Source organism: Erinaceus europaeus, chromosome 14 (assembly GCF_950295315.1).
Source record: "Erinaceus europaeus chromosome 14, mEriEur2.1, whole genome shotgun sequence".
Classification (NCBI taxonomy): Eukaryota; Metazoa; Chordata; class Mammalia; order Eulipotyphla; family Erinaceidae; genus Erinaceus; species Erinaceus europaeus.
In genome coordinates this window covers 80127437-80155180 of record NC_080175.1, presented here as the reverse complement: position 1 = coordinate 80155180, position 27744 = coordinate 80127437, and the positions used below count along the sequence as shown (strand labels likewise).

Genomic DNA, 27744 nt, shown 5'->3' with positions numbered 1-27744 from the left:
GGAATTGGAGTTCAGAGCCCTCTGGTCATCTTCCCTTAACATTTCTCCCTCTCTGGGAGTATGGACCAAAGTGTGTGTGTGTGTGTGTGTGTGTGTGTGTGTGTGTCCGTCCCTCCAGGGTTATCTGAAGCTTAGTGCCTGCCCTATGAATCCACTGTGCCTGGCGGCCATCTTTTTTTCCATTTTGTTGTTCTTGTTGTACAGGACAGAGAAATTGAGAGAGGAGGGGAAGAGAAAGACATCTGCAGACCTGCTTCACCACTTGTGAAGCCACTCCCCTGAAGGTGGGGAGCCGGGGCCTCAAACCAGGATCCTAATGCAGGTCCTTGTGCTTCATGCCATGTGTGCATAACCCGCTGCGCTACCTCCCAGCACCGAACTTCAGCATTCGTATATCCCAAAGTACAAAAATACTTATTATAGTGATTGCCAGTGAGACATGGTGGGGAGTAAAAAAACAAGAATGGCTATAATAAATGTTCTTTAGCTTTTAGTTTGCAATATGCTACTCACCTTAGCAAATAGTGCACACTACAGATAGAGCTGAGTAGAATGTTAAACATTACTTTCAATATAATGAATGGCCTTGGGAATAACGTAAATATAATTGTGGATCAATATATAAATTGAAAGAATTGAACTGTGAATACAATTGTCCTTAAGCCACTCTTTTTTTTTTTTAAGTAGATTTACCTTTCTAATTATATTTTGCCCGGGCTAATTTTAAAATTATTTTGCATTTCCCGAGAGCAATATATCTCATGTGTCATGGGGACACACATTTATGAGTCATAAAATCATCTGTAAAAGCAAAAAGTTCACTTCCCCTAAATGGCCTTTATTAAAAACCAATATGCTCTGCTGATCCAAAACAAACAAAGTTTTAACGATTTAATGTGGTATATTCACTATTTTCTGCGATTATTTTGGTTCCCCCTTCCCTTTGTGTGCTGCACTCCAATTTGGTTATTATCTGGTGTTAAATGGTAGGAAATGATAGTGTAAACTACTGAGAACCTTATTTGAGCCTAATTAACAAAGCAGTGAGTATCTTTGTGAAGAAAGAATACAGGATTGTCATGAGGCCTGGGCCCTAGAACTGACTTCTATTTTATTACATTATCTTGAGAAAATAAAAGGCGTTTTCACTTTTAATTTTTTAAAAACATCTATTACTCATATGGCACACACATGTGGTACCGGGCGGGGGTTGAGCTTGGCACCTCACATCTCCAAGTCCTAAACTCTTTCTACTGTGCCACCTCCTCACTTTTTTTTTTTCTTTAACCAAAAGTACCTGGGTAAAAACAAAATGTTTAGTGTTTTATCAAGGCAGTGTGAAAGGAATATGTAATACATAGTATTGCTATACACCAAAAGAGAGGACCAAGCAAAAATTCTGAACCAGTGTCTTAAAGAAAAAGAAAGAAAGAAAAGAATAGTGGGGGTGGGGAACAGGGCGGGGGGGGGGTAGTGCACCGGGTTAAGGGCACATAGTGCAAAGCCAGGGGCCGGCTCAAGGATCCTAGTTTGAGCCCTGGGCTCCCCATCTACAGGGGGTTTATTTTACAGGCAGTGAAGCAGGTCTGCAGGTGTCTATCTTTCTGTCCCCCTCTCTCTCTTCCCCTCCTTTCTTAATCTCTCTCTGTCCTATCCAACAACAGCAGCAACAAGCAACAACAACAAAATGGAAAAAAGATGGCCACCAGGAGCAGTGGATTCATAGTGCAGGCACTGAGAGCCCCAACCATAACCCTGGAGGTAAAAAAAAAAAAAAAAAGAAGAAGGAAAGAAAAAGAAAAAGAAAAAAAGAATAGTGGAATTTATGAGTTTTGGTTGGCTTTTAGTTGAGAAAATATTGAAATGTTAAACTAGTTCCCTTGCAAAGAAGTGAAGTTTATGTATCAATAACTACTGTAAACCATCAACTTTTCCAAGAAAATGATGAAAGAAATGAAGTGCATAAATTTCATGTTTCATTTACCTATCTAGCACACCTGGTTCTGGTGATCTTAAGAAGTATTTTATTAATCAGTTTTCTCATTGATAAAATGACTTCAACTCTCTTGAAAAAAGATTTCAGATAAATGAATGAGTTTTTAAAGTTTATTTTTATTTTTTCATATTATGTAAAAACGGGTATTGAAATTATTTTTCACTTTCCTGTGAATGAGTTTTGTCAGTGATTCAGTGGCTCATTCATTAACAAACTAAGATTTGACTCCATAGAAATATTTTGAGAACCTATTTCTCAAGAGAAGGAACTTGAGTTCCTTGGAGAAATGGCTTATTCTTGGACTAGGGCAGGGCTGCAAGCCAGAAATATTTAATGGTGTCAGAAAACAAGGAGCTATTAAAAAAAAAGAGAGAGAGGAAGGGACCTGGGACATGCTGAAAGGACAGGCGATCCCAAGACCTGAGTCTAGGACAATCTGAGCAACAAAATAATGATAATAACAGACTACAATTTGTAGACAGATTGAAGCACCTACGAGTCTGTGGTTACACACATAAATATTAAACAATTGATAAGTAGAGAAGGAACAGCTCTTGCTTATGTAGCCTTCTCACTAGTCAGGATAGACGGACAGAGGGATGCAGCTTGAAGGCCTCTGTTTGGCAGACCAGACTCATTTATGGATGCTCACACTAAGTAGGTGAAAACATGATGGGAAAGAGGACATTTGCATAGTCTCAGACACCTCTTCACAAAATCCTTGATCATTCCAAAGAGAAGAACCACCAGCTGTACAATAGAAAGATCTAGGCAGATAACACGCTCACCAACATCTGTGGTGAGATAAATCGCCGGCACATACTTACTGATAGAATGTACTGAAAGGTTCAGCTTCACATTCTCATTTACTTATTTGTTTGTTGGTTTATTTTTGCCACCAGGGTTATCACTGGTGGACACTTAGGTTTGTTCCTTCCACTTTTTTGTTATTGGGAACAATACTTCTCAGAACATGAGCATATAAATATTTCTTTTAAGACAACCTCTCTCTCTCTTTCCTCTCTCTCTCCTCTCTCTCTCTCCCCCCCCCTCTCTCTTTCCTCTCTCTCTCTCTCTCTCTCTCTCTCTCTCTCTCTCTCACACACACACACACACACACACACACACTAAAAAGCTTTTCCCTATGTACAACCCAGATTCATGCCCGGTCCCACCATATTGGAGGAAGTGCTATACTTTCTTTCACTCTCAGCCTCTCTACTACTATCTTAAAAAAAAAAAAAAAATCCTGCTTCCAGTTCTTTGTGGGTGTATAATCATTAATGGGACATGCTGAATGAATAGACCCTATTTGTGATGTCTTTTCTCAGCTCATACGGGCCGGGCTGGAACATGCAGCACTAGGGACCAAAGTGGAGCTCAGGCAGCAGGCCCTGCACTGCCCCAGCCAGCTGTCTCCTCGGCTCCTCTGGATCTTCCTTGTATGTTCCATCTGCCTTCCTCAACTCTCTCTGAGCATCTTTTTCCCTTCAGAGATTTAAGTTTTAAAAATTCTCATCCACTTATTTCATTAAGTAACACGGACAATTCTTAATTAAGAGGATTGCTCAGAAAACAGTATAGTGGTAATCAAATTTCTTGGTTAAGTGACTAGAAAGTGCTTGATTTCAAGCCTAGCTGGTACAGAATTACGTCAGCCCATTGTGTTCTCCCAGTAAGCACAGTTGCACGGACATGATTGAATCGCTGGTCCTTTGGGACGTTGCAGCGCTCCAGGACTCTGACTGTGGACATGGATATTCACGACATAGTGTCCTCCAGAACAGAAGTTATCTGGGGATTAGAGGCAAGTACTCAGCAACCTGGTTCAGTCTAAACGTTTCAGACAATTTTTATTTTATTATTTATGTGTGTTCAAGCAAATAAAACAGCTTGGTATATATGATAATTCGATAATTGAAGGGTTCAATTAGTAAAATAAATGTTTCCAGTTAGCAAGCAAAACTGATTTATCACTGCGCCATCTTTATTTTTCCCTTCATCCCTTCCTCTTTACACCTGTACCTATGTGTCATCACAGAATGACTGTCAAATTTATTGATCTGTTGTTTGCTTAAACTTAGTGCTAGAGATTTAACTCAGGGCCTCACACATGCTAGATCACCTCTTCTGTCCAACTTTTTTTTTTTTTACATCTTTAGTTTATTTACTGGATAGAGAGATCCAGAAATCAAGAGGGAACGAGGTGACAGAGAGGGAGAGACTGAGAGACACCCGCAGCCCTGCTTCACCACTTGAGCAAAGCTTTCTCCCTGCAGGTGGGGACTCGGGGCTTGAACCTGGGTCCTTGAGCATTGTAACACGTGCACTCCACATGGCCCCCAACTTTTCTTTTTTTTAAGAATGAGAATTTGAGATGGAAGGGGGGGGAAAGGTGGCGAGAGCGCGAGTGAGCGAGCAAAGAACCACTCTGCCACCTATGAAATTCTCCTTGCTGCTCCCAGGCAGTGCCAGGACCACGCCCAGAGCCGCTTCACATGTGTGAGGCAGGTGCTTCTCTGCTGAGCCATTTCCCTGGTCCCCTAAGTAAGCACACTTACACTGCGTTTTTTTCCTTTTTAGCAGAGCAGTTCTCAGCTCCAGTGTGTGCTGGTGTGGGGGTGTGAGCCTGGTGTCTCAGATGGCGCTCACGCGCGGCACCAGCACTGCTCTGCAAGGTTACTGCTGTCTTCCCCACCCAAGTGAGCGTACTTAAACAAGTGGAACCTGTGAAAGGACACGGACACTCTGCAATGCAGTTTATATCTGTCCCATTCTACTCTATTTCTTGCATCTTCTGTACTTTAAGAGAAGTAGAGTTTGACCTCTCCAATGTGTCCTGGAGCCCCACCTCCCCAGAGCCCCGCCCCACTAGGGAAAGACAGAAACAGGCTGGGAGTATGGGTTGACCTGCCAGTGCCCATGTCCAGCAGGGAAGCAATTACAGAAGCCAGATCTCCCACCTCCTGCACCCCATAAAGATCTTTGGTCTATACTTCCAAAGGGATAAAAAAAATAGGGACCCTTCCATTGGAAGGGATGGGATACAGAACTCTGGTGGTGGGAATTGTGTGAGATTGTACCCCTCTTATACCACAGTCTTGCCTAGCACTATTAAATCACTAAGAAAAGAAAAGAAAAGAAAAGAAAAGAAAAGAAAAGAAGAGTTTGAAGGGACAACTAGAGAGAGAAGTAGGAGGGATAAAGTAAGGAGAAAGGGACTGGAGATGGGGTGAACCTACAAGAGTTAAGTGAGGAGAGGGTGGTCACAGAAACCTCAAGGTTAATTCCTGCCGTCTGCAGACTATTGCCTTGGTCCTCCTAGGCCTGAAGGTCCGCTGCCAGGAGACTCCCATGGCTCTGACAAGTGGATAACTAGACCCAACGTCCCTTTGACAGCAGTGGACTTAATGCTCTGCAACAAGCATTTATTTAGTGCTGGCCATACCCACTGGTCTACCAGCCAAGAGGAAAAAGTGTCAGACTCCCATTGTGGGTGTTTTGTTCACCACTTTGTGCAAAGAAGAAAGTAGGACCCCTCCATTCTCCAAGCCCTTCTGTGCCCCTCGTCTGCATATGGCTCTCTCTGCATCTGGTGGGTTGGAGGGGAGACTTGGAAGTCTGCCTCCTTTGCCTCTTCGGCTGATAATGCATATAGTCTTAGAAACAGAGGCTCTGCAGTGCCGCACCAAACCACTGTGCCACGCCAGACAGTTACATCTTACCTGAGCAGAACTTTGCCTGACAGAGAGTAATGCCCCTTGACAATGGAGAAATGAACATGTGTACTAGAGTGTAAGCCTACCTACTCAGGCAGCTAGGATAGGTTCCTCTCACTTGCGTTTCCCCCAGAAATCATTAGATTTGCGTGAATCCGGTCCAGGCTCGTAAACAAAGGGACAACCATTTAAAAATGTCCCATTTTCATGTAGCACTCCAGAAGAAAACTGAATTTATTCTTCGGGTTGCATAGTTGTAAAGAAAGTGTGTCATGTAAGTGTATCTTCTCCTTTCTCCTCTTCTTGTACAGGAGCCAATAAATAAGAAGCATATAAGCAGATTTAGCCCATGTTAATAGATAACTGCTCTTGCCTCTTTCGTGGCATATGGCTCAACACTCATACTAACGCTCTGAAATGGCTGTTCTCTCGTGGATGAATGAACTTGCTTCATGAAAGACTGAAAATGGGCTTTCTTCCAAATGTGCTTCCCATCCTAGACTTTTCAGTCTGATCAATAAATAAAATAAATGGGTGTAGGTCCCCTGGACCGTGAGTGAGTTAGCTGCAGGATGTCTGAAGTGGCTTTCCGGCCCCTTCAGTCCCTGGAAGGGGGAGCGAGTGTGTGTGTGTGTGTGTGTGTGTGTGTGTGTGTGAGTCACAGTGTCGGGAAAGATGTTTGCCACATGTGGGAAGGATGTGTGATGACTCCTAGTCACAATATGTGCAGCAGATACCATATGAACCAACTGGTAAGTCACCTACTTACGGCATTCACAGTTGTGGCTTCTATCTGTGGGCTGCCTGCCTTCCTCCCTTCCTCCCTTCCTTTCTTCTGTCCTTTCTTCCTTCTTTTCTTTCTTTCCCCTTTATTCTCAAGATTTATTTTGAGATCACTTCAGACTTGACAATGAGTAATTTTCATCGCTGACCTATTTCCTCAGCACTTGGCACACGGTAACAGACACGGTGCTTCTCTGATTCCACTTAGGCTTCTCTCCTATGTAAACTGTGTGTGAAGCCCTTGTGCATTCAGGGAAGGGGGACCTTTGAGATGAATGTCCTGCTTTCCTAGAAGCATCAGCGGGTCTCCCTGCCTCCCCCTGTACCTCTGCTTCTGCTCGGCTTATAGTCATTGGGGTTGGTGTCAGGAAGAATATCTCCTATGTGGGTCAGTGATCATTTGGATCTTGAAAGAGATCATTTCACACCGAGATCCTTTTCTCAGTTATTGAGGGTGTTGAGAACATCACCCTTTTTAAGTGTATGCACTGATTAACACACAGAAACCAAAAAACAAGAAGTCTTTCAGGATCCTGATAATAAACTGGCACATACTCCCCAGTTTGTGAATGTACACATTAGCAGAACCATTAGAGACAAAGGCAATTATAATTTCATGACACACTGTGCTCTTTTAGAACTTGGATTTTTACCACAGGACAACATATTCTGCAGTCTGGGGTAGTGAGGTTTGATGTTGTGGATAAGATGAGGATGATAGTGTCCGTCTGATTCCTTCAGAAGCATCAGAAAGATTAAAGGGGGCTAGGAGACAGCTTACCCACTAGAGTACACGCCGCGACTTTGTGGTTATGGTCGCACATCAGCATTCCCACTTGCCGTCATGGCCATGCACAACTCTTCCCTTTTCCAGCAACAGGTTCTGTTTTCTTTTTTTCCCTTTTGGCAGAAGATGAGAGACAGAGTGAGAGGAGAGACACTGCAGCACCGCTTCTCTGCTTGCGAAGCCTCCTCCTCCGAGTATACTCTTTGCCATGAGTAAGACTGGGCTTCAAGCTCGTGGTCTGTATGCTTAGTGGAGGCTGCACGGCTGGTGGAGCAGTGCTGATGCTCCTTCCTTCTGTTTCTTTTTCCCTCTCTGCCACTCACCCTTTGTTTAGAGAAAAGAAAAACCATTGCTGGGATCAATGGAGATGAACAAGCATGACTCCTTAGAGGCGGAGAAAGAAAAGATGAAAAATAAATTAAAAATTTATAGTGTTGAGTTTCTTTGCTCCACGTTCGACTATAACTGTATGAGTGATTCTGTTTCTAGCTCCTTCTGAGATGTTAAATATATTTTTTAAGCACTCAGATCTCAGAAGGCCACCGTTGTTACTGTGTGAATGTGGTTTGTGTTACACTGTCCCTTTTAATCCACCTTTTATTTCTTGTGTTTCCCCACAGGCAAATACGTGTATCAGCCTATGACCCCCGTGGAGCAGCTTCCTAGCACTGAGATTCCCGTGAGGCCGCGGGAACCCACAAACACCATTCAGATCTCAGTCTCACTCACTGAACACTTTTTGAAATTTGCATCTGTCTTCCAGCCCCCTTTGCCCCCCGATTCACCAAGGTACTGTATGATCTCAGACCTCTTCATCGACAACTATCAGGTAAAATGTATCAATGGCAAGATGTGCTACGTGCAGAAGCAGCTGGCACCACATCCCCACAAAATGAACCCCGAGGAGGTCTCTGCACACAATGCCTTAATTTCAAAAGAGAGCAATACACCAAAAATAGATCCCTGCTCTTCTCCTTCAAGTTCTGAGGACTCCGGGATCAATGCCATCGGGGCTCACTATGTGGAATCCTGTGATGAAGATACAGAAGAAGGGGCAGAACTGAGTTCAGAGGAAGATTACAGCCCCGAGAGCAGCTGGGAGCCAGACGAGTGCACCCTGCTATCGCCCTCACAGTCAGATCTGGAAGTGATTGAAACGATAGAAACCACTGTGTGAAGGTCCCTGCTGGAGGAGGCTGAGTCCTCTGATCCAGGCTGAGTTTTTCTACTTTTGTCTGATGGGGCCTTTTCCCAGTGCAGTTGATATTTTCTACCCCTCTCTAATAACCATAGCAGTTCACTGGTCTGCTAATTAGGTTTACTCTGCAATTTGTCTTGTAACTAAGACATTCTTTTTTTTTCCTTAGTTTTCTTTTGTATCTCAACTAATTTTCTATGTAGCATCTGGTGTCATGACTTGTGACCCAGCCTTAATTTCACTAAGAACTTTGATCAGAATATCATGGATTAGGTTTGAGGCTCTACCCAGAGTGAAGGACATATTATATATATTTTAATAGCCAGTTCTTCACAGAGAAACTCTGGACATCTCTTTGGGGGTGCTGACTGGTACCCCTACTCTGCCAGTCCCATGTGTAAATCAGCTCATTTGAATGGAATAGTGTTCACTAGTATTACAGATGCCATTCTGCCCCCTTCCCGTTCTCCTCACCACCTGCACTGGCTCTGAGCCAGCGCTGCCTTGGTTTACTTCTGGGAGGTGTGATTGGCAGCCCAGTCAGCCCCCAGGTATGGCCAGTGTCTGCAACCCCTGCATGACCTGGGGCTGAACATAAGAAGAGACGACACCGTCAATCCCATGCACACTCCAGCTTTAGCTGAGCACCTGCACACAGAAAGGGTGTTTTGGGGATACAGAAAGAAAAAGACCCAACATCCAAAATGGAGGGACACACAATCCAGTAGAGAATTAATCAAAGTAGAGGAAGTAACACACGTAAGGACAGGACCCAGCGTGTTGTGGGACCCGGGCAAGAGGAATACTTGGATTGGGCTCGGTGGGGTTAGGGGAGGGTGTCGCAGAGTGTGAGCCAGCCTCTTGGGTAGGCCTCCCAGATTCCCTCTTTTTCTTAATTGTTCTTCAAACAGTAAGACTTTTTTTTTTTTGGCAAGTTTTACCAGTAATATACTTAAGAGGCAGCCACATTTGACTTCTTGAGAAAAAAATATGTATCAGTAATAGTTTTAGTTAGCATGGCAATGCTCAAGACAGCATTTCCCTAGGGGTTAGGAATGAATCTAATAGGTTTGATTAATTCTGCTTCATTTGGTTGTATGAAGCATTTTTAGAATAAACACTTAGGTGAGAAATGGATAAGCATTCAGATGATGCATGGATTTTTTTATACAAATGTAAAAGCAGTTCAAATTGCTAAGCCAGGAGAAAATATTTTGTGTAATATTCATTCACTTGACTAGAATAAACATGATGTGTCGCACACATTCTGTTTTCACGCACACACAAAATAGCAAATAATTCTTCCTCATTTAGCTCTCTTCAGAATTCTGCTTCCAATCTCCATTTGTACCAGGTGTTCTTGCGTGAGTTGGTTATCTGTCCTTTCTACAAATCTGCTCTTTCTGAGGTCTAGTTAAAATTTAGGAAATTAAAAAATATGGCCTAATGAAACTGGAACTATCCAAGTTGGAGCTGGAGATGCATTTCTTACATTTTAACTCTCCACGCGTGTGCTCACGCCACTCACTGTCTTGTGCTGTGAGCATTCCAGCACGTCTCTTCTATGTAACATTCGTTTGTGTCATAGGAATTGAGAGAGGCCTGCTGTGTTCTTCCTTGAAACCTCGTTTGGCCACTCTCAGCAGAATCTGCCATCTTAGGCGTATATGTGGTTCTGGTGACTGACTAGAACAATTTGTTAGGTCTGGCTGCCCCACACACCTGTAGGATATGGGAAGCAGAATATGCATTTCTCTTTGAAGACAACATTAGTTAAAACTCTGTGCTAGATGAGAGTGCAGCGCAAAACACCCACTTACTGAAATGTGAAGACTCAACATGTGAAACCACTAACGAAGGGCAAAGAAATCCAGAAGAGCAGGGCAAAGAAAAGGACCAGTGCAGTGGGGGTGGCCCAGGGGCTTTCCCAGTCTGGCCTTGCCACCCTTCCCCCCCCCACCAGGGAGGTTTGGGGGCAGCTGCAGAGCCCTGCCTGGGTTCTCAGTGCCTCCTGTGATTCGGTGACCAGCTGAAGGCGGGTTTGGAAGCAGGATGCCTGAGAGCCTCAGCTTTCTGGCTCATTGCTGTGTACTCAGAGTGGTAGCAGCAACACCAGGACCCCATCTGTGCCCACCCTTTGGGTGAGAGCACTGCATCCCCTGCACTGGGCATAAGGAGGGTCATCTCTGTACCATCCCTGTCAGTTCTAGTCCATTAAATTAGCTGGAAAGCTGGAAGCCACCACGTCTCCAAAGCCATGGGAATACATGGTCGTAGGCCACAGCTGGCCATTATCAGGACAGGGCCCTTCGTTAAGTGAGCTCCACAACTTTGCCCAGGGTCCTGTTTGTTGTTGTTGTTGTTTGTTTAAAGATTTTAAACAATATTTCCTTTTTGTTGCCCTTGTTTTATTATTGTTACTGTTATTGATGTTATTGTTGTTGGACAGGACAGAGAGAAATGGAGAGAGGAGAGGAAGACAAGGGGAGAGAAAGACAGACACCTGCAGACCCGCTTCACTGCCTGTGAAGCGACCCCCCTGCAGGTGGGGAGCTGGGGGCTCGAACCAGGATCCTCACACCGGTCTTTGAGCTTTGCGCCACGTGCGCTTAACCCGCTGCGCTACCGCCCGACTCCCCAGGGTCCTGTTTTATAAACTCGTGAACTACCATCCCCATGAGTCACCATTTTAATGGAATTTTTGAATTTAGTAATGCTTGTTGATCACTTTAAATATTTACACAATCTCATTACAATTAAAAACTTAGTAAACCTTACTACTATTTTATAGAATTGGAGATGTTCCATTCAATTCTACATAGCACATGCTCCTAACTCTCAAAATAACCTTTTTCTAAGTAAAGCACAAACACCTTTTGTTTGTTTGGTTGGTTGGTTGGTTTTGGTCCTAGCACTGTTAATAATTCTCTGAAAATTAGATAGGAGTCCAGGATTGTTTGTTTATGTCTGCATTCCATAAGCAACTTCTAAGAATATGAAAATGTGTAGTTTCAACATAAATTCTAGGCCTATTCTTTTCTATATTATATAAAAGAACTCTGTAATCTTGATATTATATTGTTCATTTGTATAAGCATATTTATAAGCACTTTAGAAACTGTAGACTGCAATATGTATTATAGGTATCAAAGTCATGTTAATAATCTTTTGGTGAATACTTATATATTTGAGAGATAAGAAAGCCTTATAATTTGATCTAGTAATGTGATCAGTTGGAGTGAAGGATTGTGATGTATGGATGGAGAAACTGCTTTTTTGTGTTTTTGTGGAAACCTGGCATTAACCCCACCGTTTGAATGTTGGCATAAAAGCTGGTAAGTGGGAAATAGAGAGTAAGTTCTATATGGAATTTAGTTTTATATCCAACCGAAATTTACTTTTGAACCTTCAAATATGTTCACAACTTTTTCTGAGAAATGACCAAGCAATTAATATGTTTTTGTGTTTATAACTGTTAGGTATGTTAGCAAACAAGGCTTTCAGTTGAATCTTGGGTATTTTTTAACCCTGTAATTTTTAACATTTGGAATGAGAATTTGAAGGAAATCCTGAATAAAAGCAGCTGCTTTCTTGGGAAAGGAAACTTGTAGTTGAACACCAGTGCAAGAGGAAAGAAGGCCACCACACCAGAACTACGTCGGGAAGGGCTTTCAGATGCTTTTTTTTTTTTTAAGGATTTATTTATTCATGAGAAATATAGGGAGGGAGGGAGAGAGGGAAGGAGGGAGAGAGAGAGAGGGAGGGAGAGAGAGGGAGAGAGAGAGAGAGAGGAGAGAGAGAGAGCCAGACATCACTCTGGTACACGTGTTGCCAGGGATTGAACTTGGGACCTCATGGTTGAGAATTCAGTCTTTATCCACTGAATTCAATCTTTATCCATCTCCTGGACCACTCAGATACTCTTTTTGGATTTGATCTAGGATATATATTGTTTTCTCTAGGAAGTGGCAGTCTTACTTCTTAATCTCCACTTTCTGGCCAATTTGAAACATTGTGATTCTTTAAGGACTAATGCATAACAAAATTCTTTTACGTAGATTTTTTCTATTTGATAATAGGCTGCAACCAAATAACTTAGAAAGCTATCAAGACACCCAAATAGTTTGGCGGTATAAATACTGCTAGGCACAGGGGGGAAAAGCACAAGTTCAAGGAATATTTATACAAAGCAGCACTTGATTATTTCATCTTGTTTGCAAAATCTTACTGGCATGTTTTGACTTTTTATGTGAGGGAAACAAAGCTTTAACAGTTTCCTTCTTGGCTTCTCTCTCCAGAGGCTGAAGGAGCCAGGATTATTCCCCAGCCTGTTACTGTATCTGCCCACTCTGGAGGGGAGAAGGAGTTGGGGGGTTTTACTCACTTTATCAGTGCTGTGAATTCAGGAATGTTCTTACATCCAAGCACAAGTACAGGGGTAACTCCTCAAAATTCATATTGGAAATCAGTGCTTTGAAAATTTTTCTATGCCACCACTTTCATTCTTAGGGATAATTGAGAGTTGACTATATAGGAAAGGGCCATGTTTCTGTTAATTCTTTTTTCCTATTAAGATGGAAACGGTGCTTTCTTAATAGTCTGAACAAGTCTGAAAGCAAATCATCACAAGCAGTTTCATATTGAGTGTCATGATCTTTGTGTCACATGCACTTTTGAAGGCTGTTCATCACCTTGCAACGTTCACGTACTGTGCTATTTTTTAAACACAATGTTGACCTTTCTGTAATTTCCTAAAATTATATATACATTGTTTTCCTCCAGCTCAACTTTCCTTTCTGTATGCTACATTAGGAAATGACTATCTTGTGAAATAAATGTGACTTTTTCCCCCTTTTGTACTGACATTTGTGGTTTGGAATGTCCTCCCTGCCTCCCCTTTGGAGAGGTGCTGCCTGATTGAAATAACACAGGTGAACAAAACCAAAATCTGCTATGCTGGCAAACAGTGGGACTTTTATATCAAGTCTTACTTTGTGCTAGAAAATAAGTAGTTTACATCACTATCCCACTTTAGACTGCATAAAAACTAGTGCAGGTAAACACTAACCAAATATAGACTCTTTTTTTTTTTAATTGGGAAAGAATGAATGGTTTATAGAAAATACAGTTGTTGGTACATGTGTAAAATTTCTCAGTTTTCTGCAAAATACTCTTAGCCCCAGCCTAGGTCCCCCTCCACTAGTTTGCACCAGGACCTGAAAGCCCCTTGCCCTCCCCAGAGTCCTTTACTCTGGTGTAATATGCCAAACCTGGTCCAAGTTCTGCTTTGTGTTTCCCCTTCTGTTCTTATTTCTCAGCCTCTGTTCATGAGTGAGATCATCCTATATTCCTCCTTCTCCTTCTGGCTTAACTCACTCAAATGATTCCTTTGAGTTCCATCCAAGATGAGGTGCAGAAGGTGAATGACCCCTTTTTATTGCCCATGACAATTCACAGAACCCTTTGGAGTAAGAACTTTTTTTCTCCCTTTAATGGAAAAAACCTCACTACTCTGTAAGGCAACAAAATCATGCTCTACAGGACTTGAACAGTAATTTCTCACTGAATAAAAATTAAGTAGCAAATGAAACATCATGCTTATGGAATGAGAACTTTTTGTTTGCTACCTTAGGCTTATGTAAATAAGATTTACACATACACCCCTGCCCCTACCAGCAGTATTTCACACACAGGGGGGCTGCTGGCCTGCATAGCTTTGGGGGTGCAAGTCCCTTGTTGAGCAAAATTCAGGGTCCTAGCCCCAATGTAGCAGCGCCAGGGCCTCCAGCTTTTTATTCAGCATATCCAGAGAGAATGCCTTCTATGTCAGACTTAGCAAATAGCCTGGTTAGAGAGACTGCTTAATAAACTCACCACTTACCAGTGACAATACTATGATTGCTGATGTTGTTAATAACCACAGCTCAGTAACGACCTCACTGCTTTCTACAAATAGTCTTCACAGCAAGCCCACCGGAACACAGCTCAACTCTGGTTTATGGCAGTGGTGTGGGGGATTGAACCTGAGACCTCAGAACTTTAGGCATGAGAGTCTTTGCCTAACATTATACATCTACACCTTCACAGTGACCCTTTTAAGAAGATTGTAGCACTCAAATTTCACAAATTAGAAAAAGAGCTAAAGTGGACATTTTTACCCAATGTGCTGCCATTTGTAAATGAGTGGCAGTCACCTTTTTCAAAGTGAGGTGAATCCAGTCACTTCTGGCCTAGACTTCCCGCCTGCTCATGCTATGCTGAAAGACAGTCAGGAGCTGCTGAGAGCCTGGGAGGACGGCACATTGAGTCCTAACCCCGAGAGTCCCTGTCACCTACACATTTCTTACCTGATATGACGGCTGTCCACACAGATTGGAGAAACCCACAGGCTTCCTGCCTCTCATGTCTTCTGTGTCTACATAGTCCTCCTCTCTCCCTCTCTCTCTCTCTCACTCACACACACACACAATTTATCTGCAGCTACCCTCATGCTTTGACGAGACCAGTGTAGTCTGAACTTGACTAGCATTCTAGGCTAACGCTGCCTTCACAGTTATCAAATGTGTTATTGTACAGAAAATAATGACCATGTGGTCCAGGAGGTGGCGCAGTGGATAAAGCATTGGATTCTCAACCATGAGGTCCTGAGTTCATTCCTTGGCAGCACATGTACCAGAGTGATGTCTGGTTCTTTCTTCCGATCTTTCTCATGAATAAATAAATTCTTTTTTAAAAAAAAGAATTGAATTGCCAAGTCCTAGAAGGCATCTCATTGTAGCCTCTTAACAAATGCTGACTAAACACACTTTCTGTAATAAATGTTAATCTAGCCTCTCATGCTCATTATATTTCAATCACAGTGCTTTTAACTCTTGCTGTCTCACCCAGTTCTGTGATGAATGAGGGCTAAGGCAGGACTTTGCTTTCCAAGTTTTCCATGGAAGGTTTCCAAGAAGAGCAGTTAGAGAGCAGATGGGATTTTTTTTTTTTAATGCCACTAGGATTATTACTGGGGCTCCGTGCTGGCACCATAAATCCACCACTCCTAGTGGCCATTTTTCCTTTGTTCATTAGATAGGACAAAGAGAAACTGAGAGAGGATGGGGAAATAGTGTGAAGAAGAGAAAGATTTTTTTGTTCATTAGATGGGACAGAAAGAAATTCAGAGAGAATGAGGAGATGGAAGAAGAGAAAGACACCTGCAGACCTGCTTCACCGATTGTGAAGAGGACCTCCTGCCAGTGGGGAGCGGAGCTCCAACCTGGGCCCTTCCACTTGGTAGTATTATGTGCACTTCTCTGGGGTCCACCACCTCCCGGCTGCCTGAGGTCAGATGAGGTTTTGAGGAGCCAGGCAGATAGGAAATTTGATGGAAATACAAGGTGAGGTAAATATGTCATAAGATTAATGGTTTTTTTAATTTACTTAAAAAAGACTTCCCTAGTTTTATTTTGGACTTTATTTTTTATTTACTTATTTTTTAATGAAGGAGATGCAGCAAGAAAGATGGGGAGAAAGACTGGAGCACTGCTCAGCTCTGGCTTTGAACCTGGGACCTCAGAGCCTCAGGCTTGAGGCTGAGTTATTACTTTTACAGTCAGAAACTAGTGCTGTAAGCTACTAAAACTTTCTCAGTGATTTACAAGGTGCTAAGGTAGTAGGGGTATAGTTTCATAGCATTCCCACCACCAAAACAGTAAGTTATTTTGAAGATGGCAAGTCCCAGGGCTGAGTGTGGGTGGAGGCTAGTTTGGGTGGATGTGCAGAGCTCCAAGTCCAGGCAGGGCTTCCCACTACTATGCCAGCTGGAAGATGCCAACAGCTAGACTGGGCGTGTACATCTAGGAATTCACCCACTTTCGCTGTGGAGTGACCCCACCTCAGGTTTCCAGGTGTGGCTGGAAAGCTCTTGGGCCACTGGTGTGGATCAAGGGGAAATGTGTTTCTTCCTATCTTGCTTTCTAGCCAAAAACTATGTGTCTAGAGACGGAAAGCAGAAAGCCTGGGCTCTGGTGGGGTATCTTAGCCTCTGGAACACCCGACATGTCACGCACTAAAAAGTAATAGCTGGGGGGCTGGAAACTTTCCTGTGTAGGGAAAATTGCACAGCCCAGGTGTGAGTGCTGGCACCACAGAGAAGGCATGATAGCACTGCAGGAAGCTCTTGTGCTTGGTAGCTCCCCCTACTCCGAATCTGTGTGTCTCTGTCAGAATGGAAAGTGGCCTGGGAGTAGTGAACTCACGTGTGTATAAGGCCCTGGCTCATCAAAAACAAAACACCCAAGAAAGAGATCTGGAGCATAATGGTTATGCAGAGACTCTCATCCCTGAGGCTCAAAAGTCCCAGGTTCAGTCCCCCACACCACCATAAACCAGAGCTGAGCAGTGCTCTGGTAAATAAATAAATACTTAAATTAGCAACGTGCCTTGGTGTCTGGGGGACCTCCTAAGCATTTTCCGAGGCACCAACTTACCATCATACTCAGGAACCAGCAGGCATGGCAGAAAAATGCCATCAGTTTATAATGAAGGCAGTTAAGTCATACAAGCTGGTGAGTAGCAGGCCTGGAGCTCTAAACTCACTGACCCCAGCTCCACTCGGATCTGCTTCCCGACTTACTGAGGCCCCACCCTGAGACCCACCTCCTGCTCAGGCCTGACCTCACTTTTTTTATTGGAAGATTAATGGTTTACAGTAAATACAACTGTTGATACATGTGTAAAACTTCTGTTTTCTGCAAAACACTCTCACCCCCAGCCTAGAGCCTCCCCCACCATCGTGCTCCAGGACCTGAAAGCCCCCTGCCTCCCACCTCCAGAGTGCACTACACTAAACCCAGTCCAAGTTGCGCTTTGTGTTTCCCCTATTATTATTTCTCAACTTCTATCCATGAGTGAGATCAACCTATATCCCTCTCACTTCACATGATTCTTTCACGCTCTATCTAAGATGAGGTGAAGGGGAACCCTTCATTCTTAATAGCTCAGTAGTATTCTACCGAGTCCTCTCTGTACTCAGCCTGCCTTGGCCTGGACCTGGACCTGACTCCAGACCTAGGTGGACCCTGGCCTCATGCTTAGCTGTGGGCCTGGTGCGAGTGCTCTCAGGGGAACTGGCCCTGGTTCTCTAGTGCTGCTGGTAGGTACCTACTGTGTCTGCCTCCTAGCCCTGTTGGGGGAGGAGTCTGTGAAGGCACCTGCTTCCCTCAGGTATTGATTGCACCTGCTCAGTTGTCACTGGCCTTGCTTAGAGTAAGTTCTCAGGGCTAGTGACTCTTGGGGGAGGCTGTGATGTAACCCTGTTTATCCAGCTGTGAAATCTTCCCCCTGCCTTAACCAGGGCTTTAGCCCAGGTGGGGATGAGGGTGACTATGAAGGGGCCAGGGTGGGTGAACCATGGGGTCCTTGAGTTTCCTGGGGGTTGGGAGATGGCTCAGCAGATTCTCAAAGTTGAGATGGTGCAGGGCAAAGTTCTGAGGGGGCAGAGGGCAGGGAGGATGGGGGCTATTGGTTCCACTTGGTAGTGAAGAAGGGCTTTGGTATGAAATCGAGGCCTGGCTCCCTCAGCAGTTTCACAGCAGATCTGGAAGGGGAGGGGGAGGATTCCTGGTGGGTCAGAGGCAGCTGCTGGGGGGTGTTCAGAGGACACACTCACGGAGGGACTGTGCAGGAGTGGGTGTGTCTGCAGCCTCTTCTGTCTTCCCTACCCCTTTGATCTTTAAATATATATTTATTATTATTATTTTAATATTTATGTATTCTTTTGTTGCCCTTGTGGTTTTATTGTTGTAGTCATCATTATCACTGATGTCATCGTTGTTGGATAGGACAGAGAAATGGAGAGAGGAGGGGAAGACGGGGAAAGACACCTGCTTTACGCCGCTTTGCGCCACCTGTGCTTAACCCGTTGCACTACCACCCGACTCCCTATTTTATTATTATTTACAAGCTGACTATAATGCTTAGTGGTATATATTTTTTGCTTACCCCCCTTTTGTTGCCTTTGTTGTTTTATTGTTGTAGTTGTTGTTATTGGTCGTCGTTGTTGGATAGGAGAGAAGGAGAGAGGAGAGGAAGACAGAGAGGGAGAGAAAGATAGACATCTGCAGACCTGCTTCACCGCCTGTGAAGCGACTCCCCTGCAGGTGGGGAGGTAGGGGCTCAAACCGGGATCCTTACTTAGGTCCTTGCGCTTTGCGCCACGTGAGCTTAACCCACTGCGCTACCGCCCAACCCCTCCAAGAAAAAAAATATATATATATATGATAGAGACAGAAGTTGAGGGAAGGGGGAGATACAGAAGACACCTATAGCACTGTGTCACAGCTTCTGAAGCTTACCCTCTGCAGATGAGGACTAGGTTCAACCTGTGGCTTGAACCCAGGTTCTTGCACAGTGATGTGCGTGCTCAACCAGGGGTACCACCACTCAGCCCCTGGCCATTTTCCTTAGTTTTCAGGAAGGCATAGATTACAGATGGTGTTGTGTATTTACCCTTCAGACCCTGAAAAATCATTATGAAGTTTCTACTCATAGCAATGCACACACGTTAACCAAAGGACAAGAAGGCCGGTTCTGGGAAGAACCAGAATGATTAGCTGAGGAAACTACAGTCTACTCATATACCAGAGTACTAATCAGCAATAAGAGTAAAGAGCACAGTTTGAGGACAAGAAACCACTTCCAGGAGAGCACATACTGTACTTGACCGGCAGGGAGTCCACAACAGGCAAAAATCACACTGCTACAAGTCCGGGCAGATGCGAGCTGGGGCGTGTGAGAAACAACTCAGGGGCCCTCCAGACACTTTTTTTTTTTTTTATAAAATGTATATTTTAAAATATTTTATTTATGCATTGGAATAGAGACAGGGAGAAATTGAGAGGGGCGGGGCAGAGATAGGGAGAGAGAGGGAGAGACCTGCAGCACTGCTTCATCACTTGTAAGTTATTCCCCTGCAGGTGGGGGCCGGGGGCTCGAACCTGGATCCTGTGCACTATGTGTTCACTTAACCAGGGCCCCTAAATCGTATGTTTATTTACTAGAGCACTGCTCAGCTCTGGCTAATGGTGGTGCTGCAGATTGAGCCTTGGACCTCAGAGCCTCAGGCATGAACATATAAACAAACCACTATGCTATTCCCCGGGCCCTGCTGGCCATTTCTGTTTTGGGTATACAGGTGTGTTCCTAAGCATTTCAGCCTGTAACGAAGTTTAAAGAAAACCGACTTTAGGGATAGCCTGCCAGTGTTTAGAAGCACTGTGCTCTGGAGGACTCAAGCAGACTGAGCACAACCCTGCCCTCAGGTGAGGGGACAGGAAAATACCCAAGCTTGGCAACAAGCTGAGCCAAGTGCCATTTTCCTCGGGAGCCAGGGAGCAGAAAGCTGCCACGAAGGGCCCAGGAGGGGCGTCCTCTGGGGGCTCAGAGTCCTCGGGGCCTGGAGTTCACCCTGGGCTGCCTGGAGGGCAACACTGAGGGCAGGGGTGGGGGGATACATCCAGGCAAAACACAGGCATCTGGAGGTGCCCCTTTGGAAAATCATTGTCAGCAGGCAGAGCTGAGAGTGGAAACATACTGTTTCTAAAAGGGTTCCCAGAGCTCTGAGTTATTTATTCACGAAAGCATTCATCATTGATTAGGCCCCTGGTGCCTCCCCTCTCCCCCACAGGCTCAGGTTGGTAACACGGTCCTTGTGAAGCTTCTTCCCACTCACCACTTGGGCCTTTGCTGTATATAGATGGACCAGACTGCTTTTATTATCTCTATCTTGCAGAACAGTGAACAGTCTTCTTAGTGCATATGTGAGCATGTGTGTGTGTAGTGGTGGGCTATGCCCAGAACTTGGGGCTCCAGGCTAGCAGTCCAGGGCTCTTTCCACCACTTTGTTCTGAAGGGCCTTTCTTTATTATTATTATTATTATTAGTGACTTACAGGATTATAAGGGAGTAGGAGTATAGCTTTACACCACTCCCACCACCTAAGTTTTGTGCCCTCACCCCCCTCCAACTGTTACCACCATAGTCCTCCCAAGATCCAAGATATCAATTGACTGTTCATTTTCAAGTTCACGTGATTCAATTCTCTATGCTCCATACAGGAGTGAAGTCATCTGGTAGTTGGCCTTCAGTTCCTTACTTTGTTCACAAAACTTAATCACCATGATAGCATCTGGAACCTGGTGGTTGAAAAGAGAGTTAACATACAAAGGCAAACAAACTGTTGACCAATCATGGACCTAAAGGTTGGAATAGTGCAGATGAAGAGTGTGTGTGTGGGGGGTGTCCTCCACTTTGTAGCTAGCTAGTAGGCATATTTTAGTTATATTCCAAAGGGCCTGTGGCTATACTAGTTTTTTTTTTTTTCTTCTGGAAAGACAACCCCACCAATGTGTCCTGGAGCTCAGCTTCCCCAGATCCCTTCCCCACTAGGGAAAGAGAGAGACAGGCTGGGAGTACGGATCGACCTGTCAATGCGCATGTTCAGCAAGGAAGCAATTACAGAAGCCAGACCTTCCACCTTCTGCATCTCGCAATGACCCTGGGTCCATACTCCCAGTGGGTTAAAGAATAAGAAAGCTGGGAGTCGGGTGGTAGCGCAGCAGGTTAAGCGCACGTGGCGCAAAGCTCAGGGACCGGCTCAAGGATCCCGGTTCGAGCCCCCGGCTCCCCACCTGGAGGGGAGTCGCTTCACAGGCGGTGAAGCAGGTCTGCAGATGTCTGTCTTTCTCTCCCCCCTCTCTCCATTTCTCCCTGTCCTATCCAACAACGATGACATCAACAACAATAATAGCTACAACAATGGAAACAAGGGCAACAAAAAGGAAATTAAAAAAAAAAGAATAGAAAAGCTAACGGGAGGGGATGGGATACGAGTTCTGGTGGTGGGAATTGTGTGGAGTTGTACCCCTCTTATCCTATGGTTTAGTCAATGTTTCCTTTTTATAAATAAAAAAATTAAAAAAATAAAAACAATAAAAAAACTTAATCACCTCCAGTTCCATCCATTTAGTCCCAAAGGACACAATAATCTTTTTAAATTACTGAGTAGTACTCCATTGAGTATATAACGTATAACTTACTTTGTATTAGACTAAGTTGGTATACTTCTAAATTCTGCTTATAAGACCTTCTGTTTTGATCATCATATTAGGTTTGCTTGTATTACTTATGATGTGGTCTATTTACATAATCACTGTTTTACCTGTTTTTCCCGCCCTGCCTGCAGGGTATTGGTTTAATCCCCACTGGTTAGATGGAAGCTTTCTATGTTCTTCTTGCGTTTTTTTGCTCTGCCCCCTCTCCTAGTCATTTCCTTTCACTTGCCACTTCCGGTGAAGAGATGCATAAAAGGCAATGTATCTGATTAATAAACAAGATACTGCTTCCCAGCTCAGCCATGAGTCCCTGGTCGTCTGTCTCCTGCCCGCGAAGCTGGAATGGCATCTGGCGTCCCAAACTGGGACTGATAAATGGCAGCCGAACAGACTGGAAGACTATTAGTGATTTTTATTCCATTCTTAAAGGCTTCTTTTCCTCCCCCACCCTCACTTTTTCCAAAGTATTCCTCATAGAGTTTTTTTTCCTCAGATACTTAAAATTTTTAATCAGGAAAATGAAAGGCACATGCCAGAGAAGCATGTGGGCTGTTCTGGCAAAGATGGTTGATGCCATGTGGTAGCTGATGTCTGTTTTTATTCACTACTAGGGTTCTGTCTTCACTTCCTTCCTAAGTCATTCCTAGACCTATTACAACTTCTGGATGTCCCAAAGGGCCTTTGGAGCCCTCCCCCCTGATCCTGTCACAACTGGGGGTGTGGGCATGTGCACAGAGCTGCCTACTCTCAGCCTCTCAGCCTGTGGCCCCACCCCCCTCAGCGAGCTCCTTGGTTCTGTCAGGTCCTGTCAGAACAGCTGCTGTCTCTGAGCAGAGAATGCCCAGCAGTCTTCCCCTTAAGGAGCTGCTCTGAAGTGGGACCTGGAATTACAGCAGAGCAGAGCAGGTGCTAAGTGCCAGGAAGGGCCAGGGCCAGTAGCTTCCAGATGGCAAGGACAGGGGCCCGGCACAGGCCTCCCACGCCCCTGGGGCCCAGCGCTCCAAGGCAGGCTCTCATCTACTTGCGGGTGAGATGACCTCTTCAGGTTCCACCCAGGGAGGTCTGACTATGTTGCTGCTGTAGTTGAGATGGTGCTGTGACTCAAGTGACAAGACAGAGGACAGGAACGGGCTCAAGCAGAGTCAGCTAGTGATCTAGGGTGTGGGCGCTAAGCTGCCATGGCTCCTTAGACTCAAATGAAGGAGGCTGAGCAGAGTGTGGCTTTGAGACAGCCAACTCCTTGGGTCTGAACTGTAGGTTTACCACGAAACCACCTGCCGCTTAACCTGGGGAGGTGAGAGCATCACTCTGGAGTCAGCTCTGAGTTCAGGTCACTGCCTCTGTCACTTCTTGGGTTTGTTGCCTGTGACAGATTATTCACTATGCTGAGTCCCAGCTTTCTCATCTGTTAACCAGGGCTGAGGTGCTCATAATGCTTCAATGGGGACCCAACTGGTGACCGACCACCTAGTGCTCAGCCATGTCCCCCAGAGTGACCCCTCCAACCTTCCCCACAGGTGACAGCCATCCATGCAGCTGGGTGTTGGGGACAGCTAAGTTTTTAATTTATTTTATTGTTGCCAGAGCTTCCCCACTCGAGGATGACTTGTTTCAGATAGAAACAAAGAGAGAGACAGACACCACAGCTTCCTTCCCCATGGTGGGGGCTGGGCTTGAACCCCTGTGGATGGCAAAATTCTTACAAGTGAGCTATTTTGCTGGCCCACGAGCTAATGTTTCTGGGCCTTTGCCAGGTGCCCGCCCAGTGCTAAATCTAAAAACACCAGCTGTTTCATGACGAAATGAAGACTTAGGTAAGCAACTTGCTCAGGGTAATAGGGAGTCCGTAGCAGAAGACGGAGCTATGCTCTGGCACCGTCAGTGTATTTACAGCCGTCTCCTGGGGGCTCTAGGCCAGCCGTGCCCGGCCTCCTGACCATCCCTGTGTGGATGGGGCCTCTTGAGGCAGACGCCTCCTGCCCGTTGCTGCCCGAGTGCTGTACACCTGTCAACGTGCTGCTCAGCTGAATGTCTGCATTCAGGCCCTTGATCCCGAGCTAGTCAAGCCAGTGTGGCCACAGGGGCTCTGGATGTTCTGCGTGGCTTGGCGGACAGAGCAGCCAGAAGCCTGCAGAGCTGGTGCAAGGGCATTTATTACCAGGAAGGGCAAGTCTTACACTCAGATGGGTTCTGGCAGAAAGACGTGGGAGGGAGAGTCCCTTCTCGCAGGTGCCACGTTGCCTCCAGTGCAGACCGTCCTCATCTTGCTGTCTGGCCACATGCTCCCTGTCCCCATAGTCACAGGGGTGCACCCTCTATATTCCCTGGCTTTCGGGAAAAACAGGAAACCACCTTGACTGGCAAAGTAGATTTCCTCAGAAATTAGGTGGAGGCACGTGCGATATTCCTCTGCCTGAGAAGCAAACAAAGCCAGCCCATCTGGTGAGGCGATGCTGCGGCCTCAGCACAGGACACAAGACGGCTCTTGGGGGATGGCGGTGTGGAGGAAGCCCAGGAACCTCTGTGCAGTGTGGGAAGCGGTGAGCTGCACCTGGCTGCCTTGGCTCTGGTCTCTGGACCCAGGCCCGAGCGAGGCCTCAGTCTTCAGTCACAGGCGGAGGGACGAGCTGGAGCTGGAAGTTCTCGTTCTGGAAGATGCTGTTGAAAGCAGGGCCACTCTGGGAGCCGCTGAATGGCCTGTAGCTCTCGCTGCTGCGATTCTGGGAGAGTTCTGTGAGGAGAGCCAGCTGCAAGAAGGAAACACACATCAGCCCCGGCTTGAAGGCTGAGTCTGGGAGCAGCTATGGGAGGGAGAGGAGGAAGCAGAGGGTCCTGAATTCCCTGCGGGGAGAATATAAACCCTGGGCAGCAGCTCATGATGAGTTTGGACAAGTCCGAGTCACCTCTCAGCTTGGATTCCTCCTCCTCCTACGATGGGACTGGCTGTTAAGTCCAGGATTAAGTCTCTCTTGCCATGAGAACCTGCCCACTTCCTTCCCTCCCTGTGGATTGGCCCTGCGCTGGAGCTCTTCCCAGGCTCAGCTGAGCCCAGATTCGGCCTCTCTCTGGGGTCTGGGAAGAAATGGCATTGAGTCACCCTCTCAGGCTCTGACCTCTCTCCTCGGTAGCCTCAAACAGAAGGGCTCTAAGGGCAACCTACACTCTCCCTTCTCTCTCTGATGCCTTCCTGCTCCCCACTGCCTGCCCCCACCTCAGACTGCAAGCAGCCCAGTTCAGGAAGCATTGGCAGGAGGAATCCAGGCTCAGCCACTCGGAGAGGGGCCCCCTTGATCTCTTCTGCAAAACAGGCCATGCCCTCCAGATATCCTGGATGGTTAAAGAAGAAAGGGATCCCACCTGGAGAGGGGCAGCCACGAGGAGCAAGCTTCCAAACACTGCAGGGCAGTGTCAGGGCAGGCAGTGCTCAGGCCCTGCCATGCCTGGTGATTGCCATCAGTGCCCCAGAGGCACCAGGCACCAGGTCAGGGCCTTTATGTTGTTTTTAAATCGCCACCAAGGTTATCGGCAGGGTTTGGCTCTCCTGCATGAACCTATTGCTCCAGCAGCCTTTTCTTTTTGGATAGAAATTAAGAGGAAAGGGGAGATAGGGATAAAGACAGGCACCTGCAGACCTACTTCACCACTCCTGAAGCTGCCCCCACTCCCTGCAGGTGTGGGAACTTGAACCCATGTGTGTTCCATCAAGTATGCCACTGCTTGGCCCCTCCTTTCTGTGCTGTTCAGCGCTGCTCCTCCGCACGCCCTCTGGGAAAGACACCTGGAGCCCCAAGGAGTTAAGTAACGTGTCTTAGTCACCCAGCAATGAACAGGAACAAAGGACTCAAGACTCAGGACACGTGGCATGTGGACTCCCTCAGTGGCTGTCCCCAAGACACCTAGTCTGTCACCTGTGCCCACTGAGGCTTCAGCCACTCTACTGTTTAAGGTTTGGCAAAGGGTTCTCTTCTCATTTGGGTAATAATGCTACAAATCACGTCTCCATCGGTCACTTCAAATGAAAATCTAACTTCCAGTGGCTGTAGTAAGTGAGGAGACACCTAAAGGACCCCAGTTTAAAATGCTGATTCATCTAAGACCATCTACCCAGGTCTTGGGGGGGAGGTTTCCGTGTTTCAGGCCAGTACCTACTGCTACCAAAGACACTCAACCTGCTCAAGTTAGCTTCTGGGGCTTCCACTGAGGCCAAGCAGCCACAGAAACGCCCAGAGGGACGCCACTTCCTGTCAGCTGTGACACTCAGCTGCCCATCAGTGTGAAGTTCTGTGCAAGGACCACAGTGTGCAGTGCTGGGAATAGAACAGAGGCCAGATGCCGCATAAACTCAAAGTTCCTTCGCATTCAGACATTGTAAGGCAGGAAGCTCACAAAAAGTTTTGTTTAAATAGAAATAGAGGTAGAGAGAGAGAGAGAGAGAGAGAGAGAGAGAGACCGGGACCATAGCACTGAAGCAATGTGGAGGCTGAGCTGGGACCTGGGCCGCACACTCGGCAAAGCAGCAGCACACTGTTCAAGTGAGTGATTTCACCAACCCAACAAAAACATCCTGCCGCCTTCCAAAGAAAGGTCTCTTTTGTGTTCTGCTTCTGCCACAGTGATCTGGAAGTTCCACAACGGCTTAGTGGTTTGAAGCAGCCTTCTTTGGAAGGGCTGGGCTGAAACCCAAGTCCTGGGCCAGGGCAGGGCTGAGGCAGGGAAGGGATGAACCACATTCAGGTGTCTCTTGCAGTCAAGAGCACAGCCTAGACCAGCTCAGAGAGGGGACACACCATGGTTCCTCTGGGCAGATGAACAACCCAGCAGATGTTTCCTGGGACTGGGGGGGGGGGCAGTAGGGGAGGGTGGAGAGGAGCCCAGAAGCAGAGTACAGAGCAGTCTGTAAGCTCATGGTTGGCCCAGGGAAGACACCTAGCAGGGTTGGGGTTGGGGTGTTTTATGAGGCACTGAGGGGGTGGACTCTGCCTTTGGGTGAGGGGCGATCCAGGAGAGTTTCTGAGCAAGAGGCAGCATGATGTGTGAGTGGAGAGAGTGCCCTGGAAGCGGCACAGAGAGGAATGGGTCTCACAATGCCCTGGGAGGGGAAGAAGGGACACAAAGGAGTGCAGAGAAGAGGGACTGGGCAGGGTGCGCTGGTGAGCAGCTCAGTCCCTGCTGTGGGAGGCTTGCACCAGGCAGATGCTGGTGAATGCTGGGCCCACCCCTCCAGGGCCCATAGGGCCTCCCCGTCTGCTCTGAGCTGTAACTGGCAGCAGACCTCTGAGTTGCTTTCTCCGGCCATTACAGGATTCCCATAGTTTAGCCCATGCCTTTCTGGAATGAAGACCAGCAACCCTAGTCTCTGCTGCAGTGAGGGTTGGTCACGAGTCTAAGTTCTGGACGGTGAGGTGAGTCCAAGTGTGTGCACTGTTCACTGTCCTTAAATGGAGGGCTTTATCCAACGCAGAGGCAAGGGCCGCAGGTGGTGTCACGTGAGGAGAAGCCATGTATGGAGGAAGAAATCTAGCAGGAGGTTCGTGGAAGGTTCCCTGAGCTTTTGGCCTTGGAACTTTTTTTTTTTAATTTTATTTATTTATTCCCTTTCATTGCCCTTGTTGTTTTATTGTTGTAGTTATTGTTGCTGTTCCTGATGTCGTCATTGTTGGATAGGACAGAGAAATGGAGGGAGGAGGGGAAGACAGAGAGGGGGAGAGAAAGAGACACCTGCAGACCTGCCTCACCTCTTGTGAAGCGACTCCCCTGCAAATGAGGAGCCGGAGGCTCGAACCGGGATCCTTATGCTGGTCCTTGCACTTTGCGCCACCTGTGCTTAACCCGCTGCGCTACCACCCGACTCCCTGGTGGTACTTCTATCTTGACTGAGCCACCAGAATTTAGCATTTGTCTATTCTGGCCAAAATAAACCCAACCTAAGGTGATATCCAGCGTGGCCCAGGGTATAGGGTAGGTGTAAGGCATCTATAGAAACAGAGGCCTCCAGACAAGGAGATGGGGCTCGTGTGTGCTTGCTGGAGGTGGTGCAGACATAGATGTCCTTCTGGGTTCTCAGCCCTTGCCAGGTAAGGGACAGACAGTTGTCCACTTGCTTTGCCAAATTCTCAGTACTCCCTCAGGACAGGGTTCCACATGACTACCACAGAGCTGCCAGG

The 27744-nt window shown here is 46.3% G+C and overlaps 2 protein-coding genes across 4 annotated transcripts in view; one reads left to right on the top strand and one right to left on the bottom strand.

Annotated features, from left to right (window-relative positions):
- Window positions 1–13348, top strand: part of C14H3orf70 (chromosome 14 C3orf70 homolog) — a 32758-nt gene extending 19410 nt beyond the window's left edge. For both annotated transcript variants that reach the window (XM_060172104.1, XM_016191177.2), the window contains exon 2: window positions 7906–13348. In XM_060172104.1, coding sequence (XP_060028087.1) covers window positions 7906–8462 — 557 coding nt within the window. In that variant the 3' untranslated portion in view covers window positions 8463–13348. The remainder of the gene's footprint in view (window positions 1–7905) is intronic.
- Window positions 13349–21977: 8629 nt separating this feature from the next.
- The window catches only part of VPS8 (VPS8 subunit of CORVET complex), a 208117-nt gene continuing 202350 nt past the window's right edge, over window positions 21978–27744 (bottom strand). For both annotated transcript variants that reach the window (XM_060172095.1, XM_060172094.1), the window contains one exon: window positions 21978–24327. In XM_060172095.1, coding sequence (XP_060028078.1) covers window positions 24178–24327 — 150 coding nt within the window. In that variant the 3' untranslated portion in view covers window positions 21978–24177. The remainder of the gene's footprint in view (window positions 24328–27744) is intronic.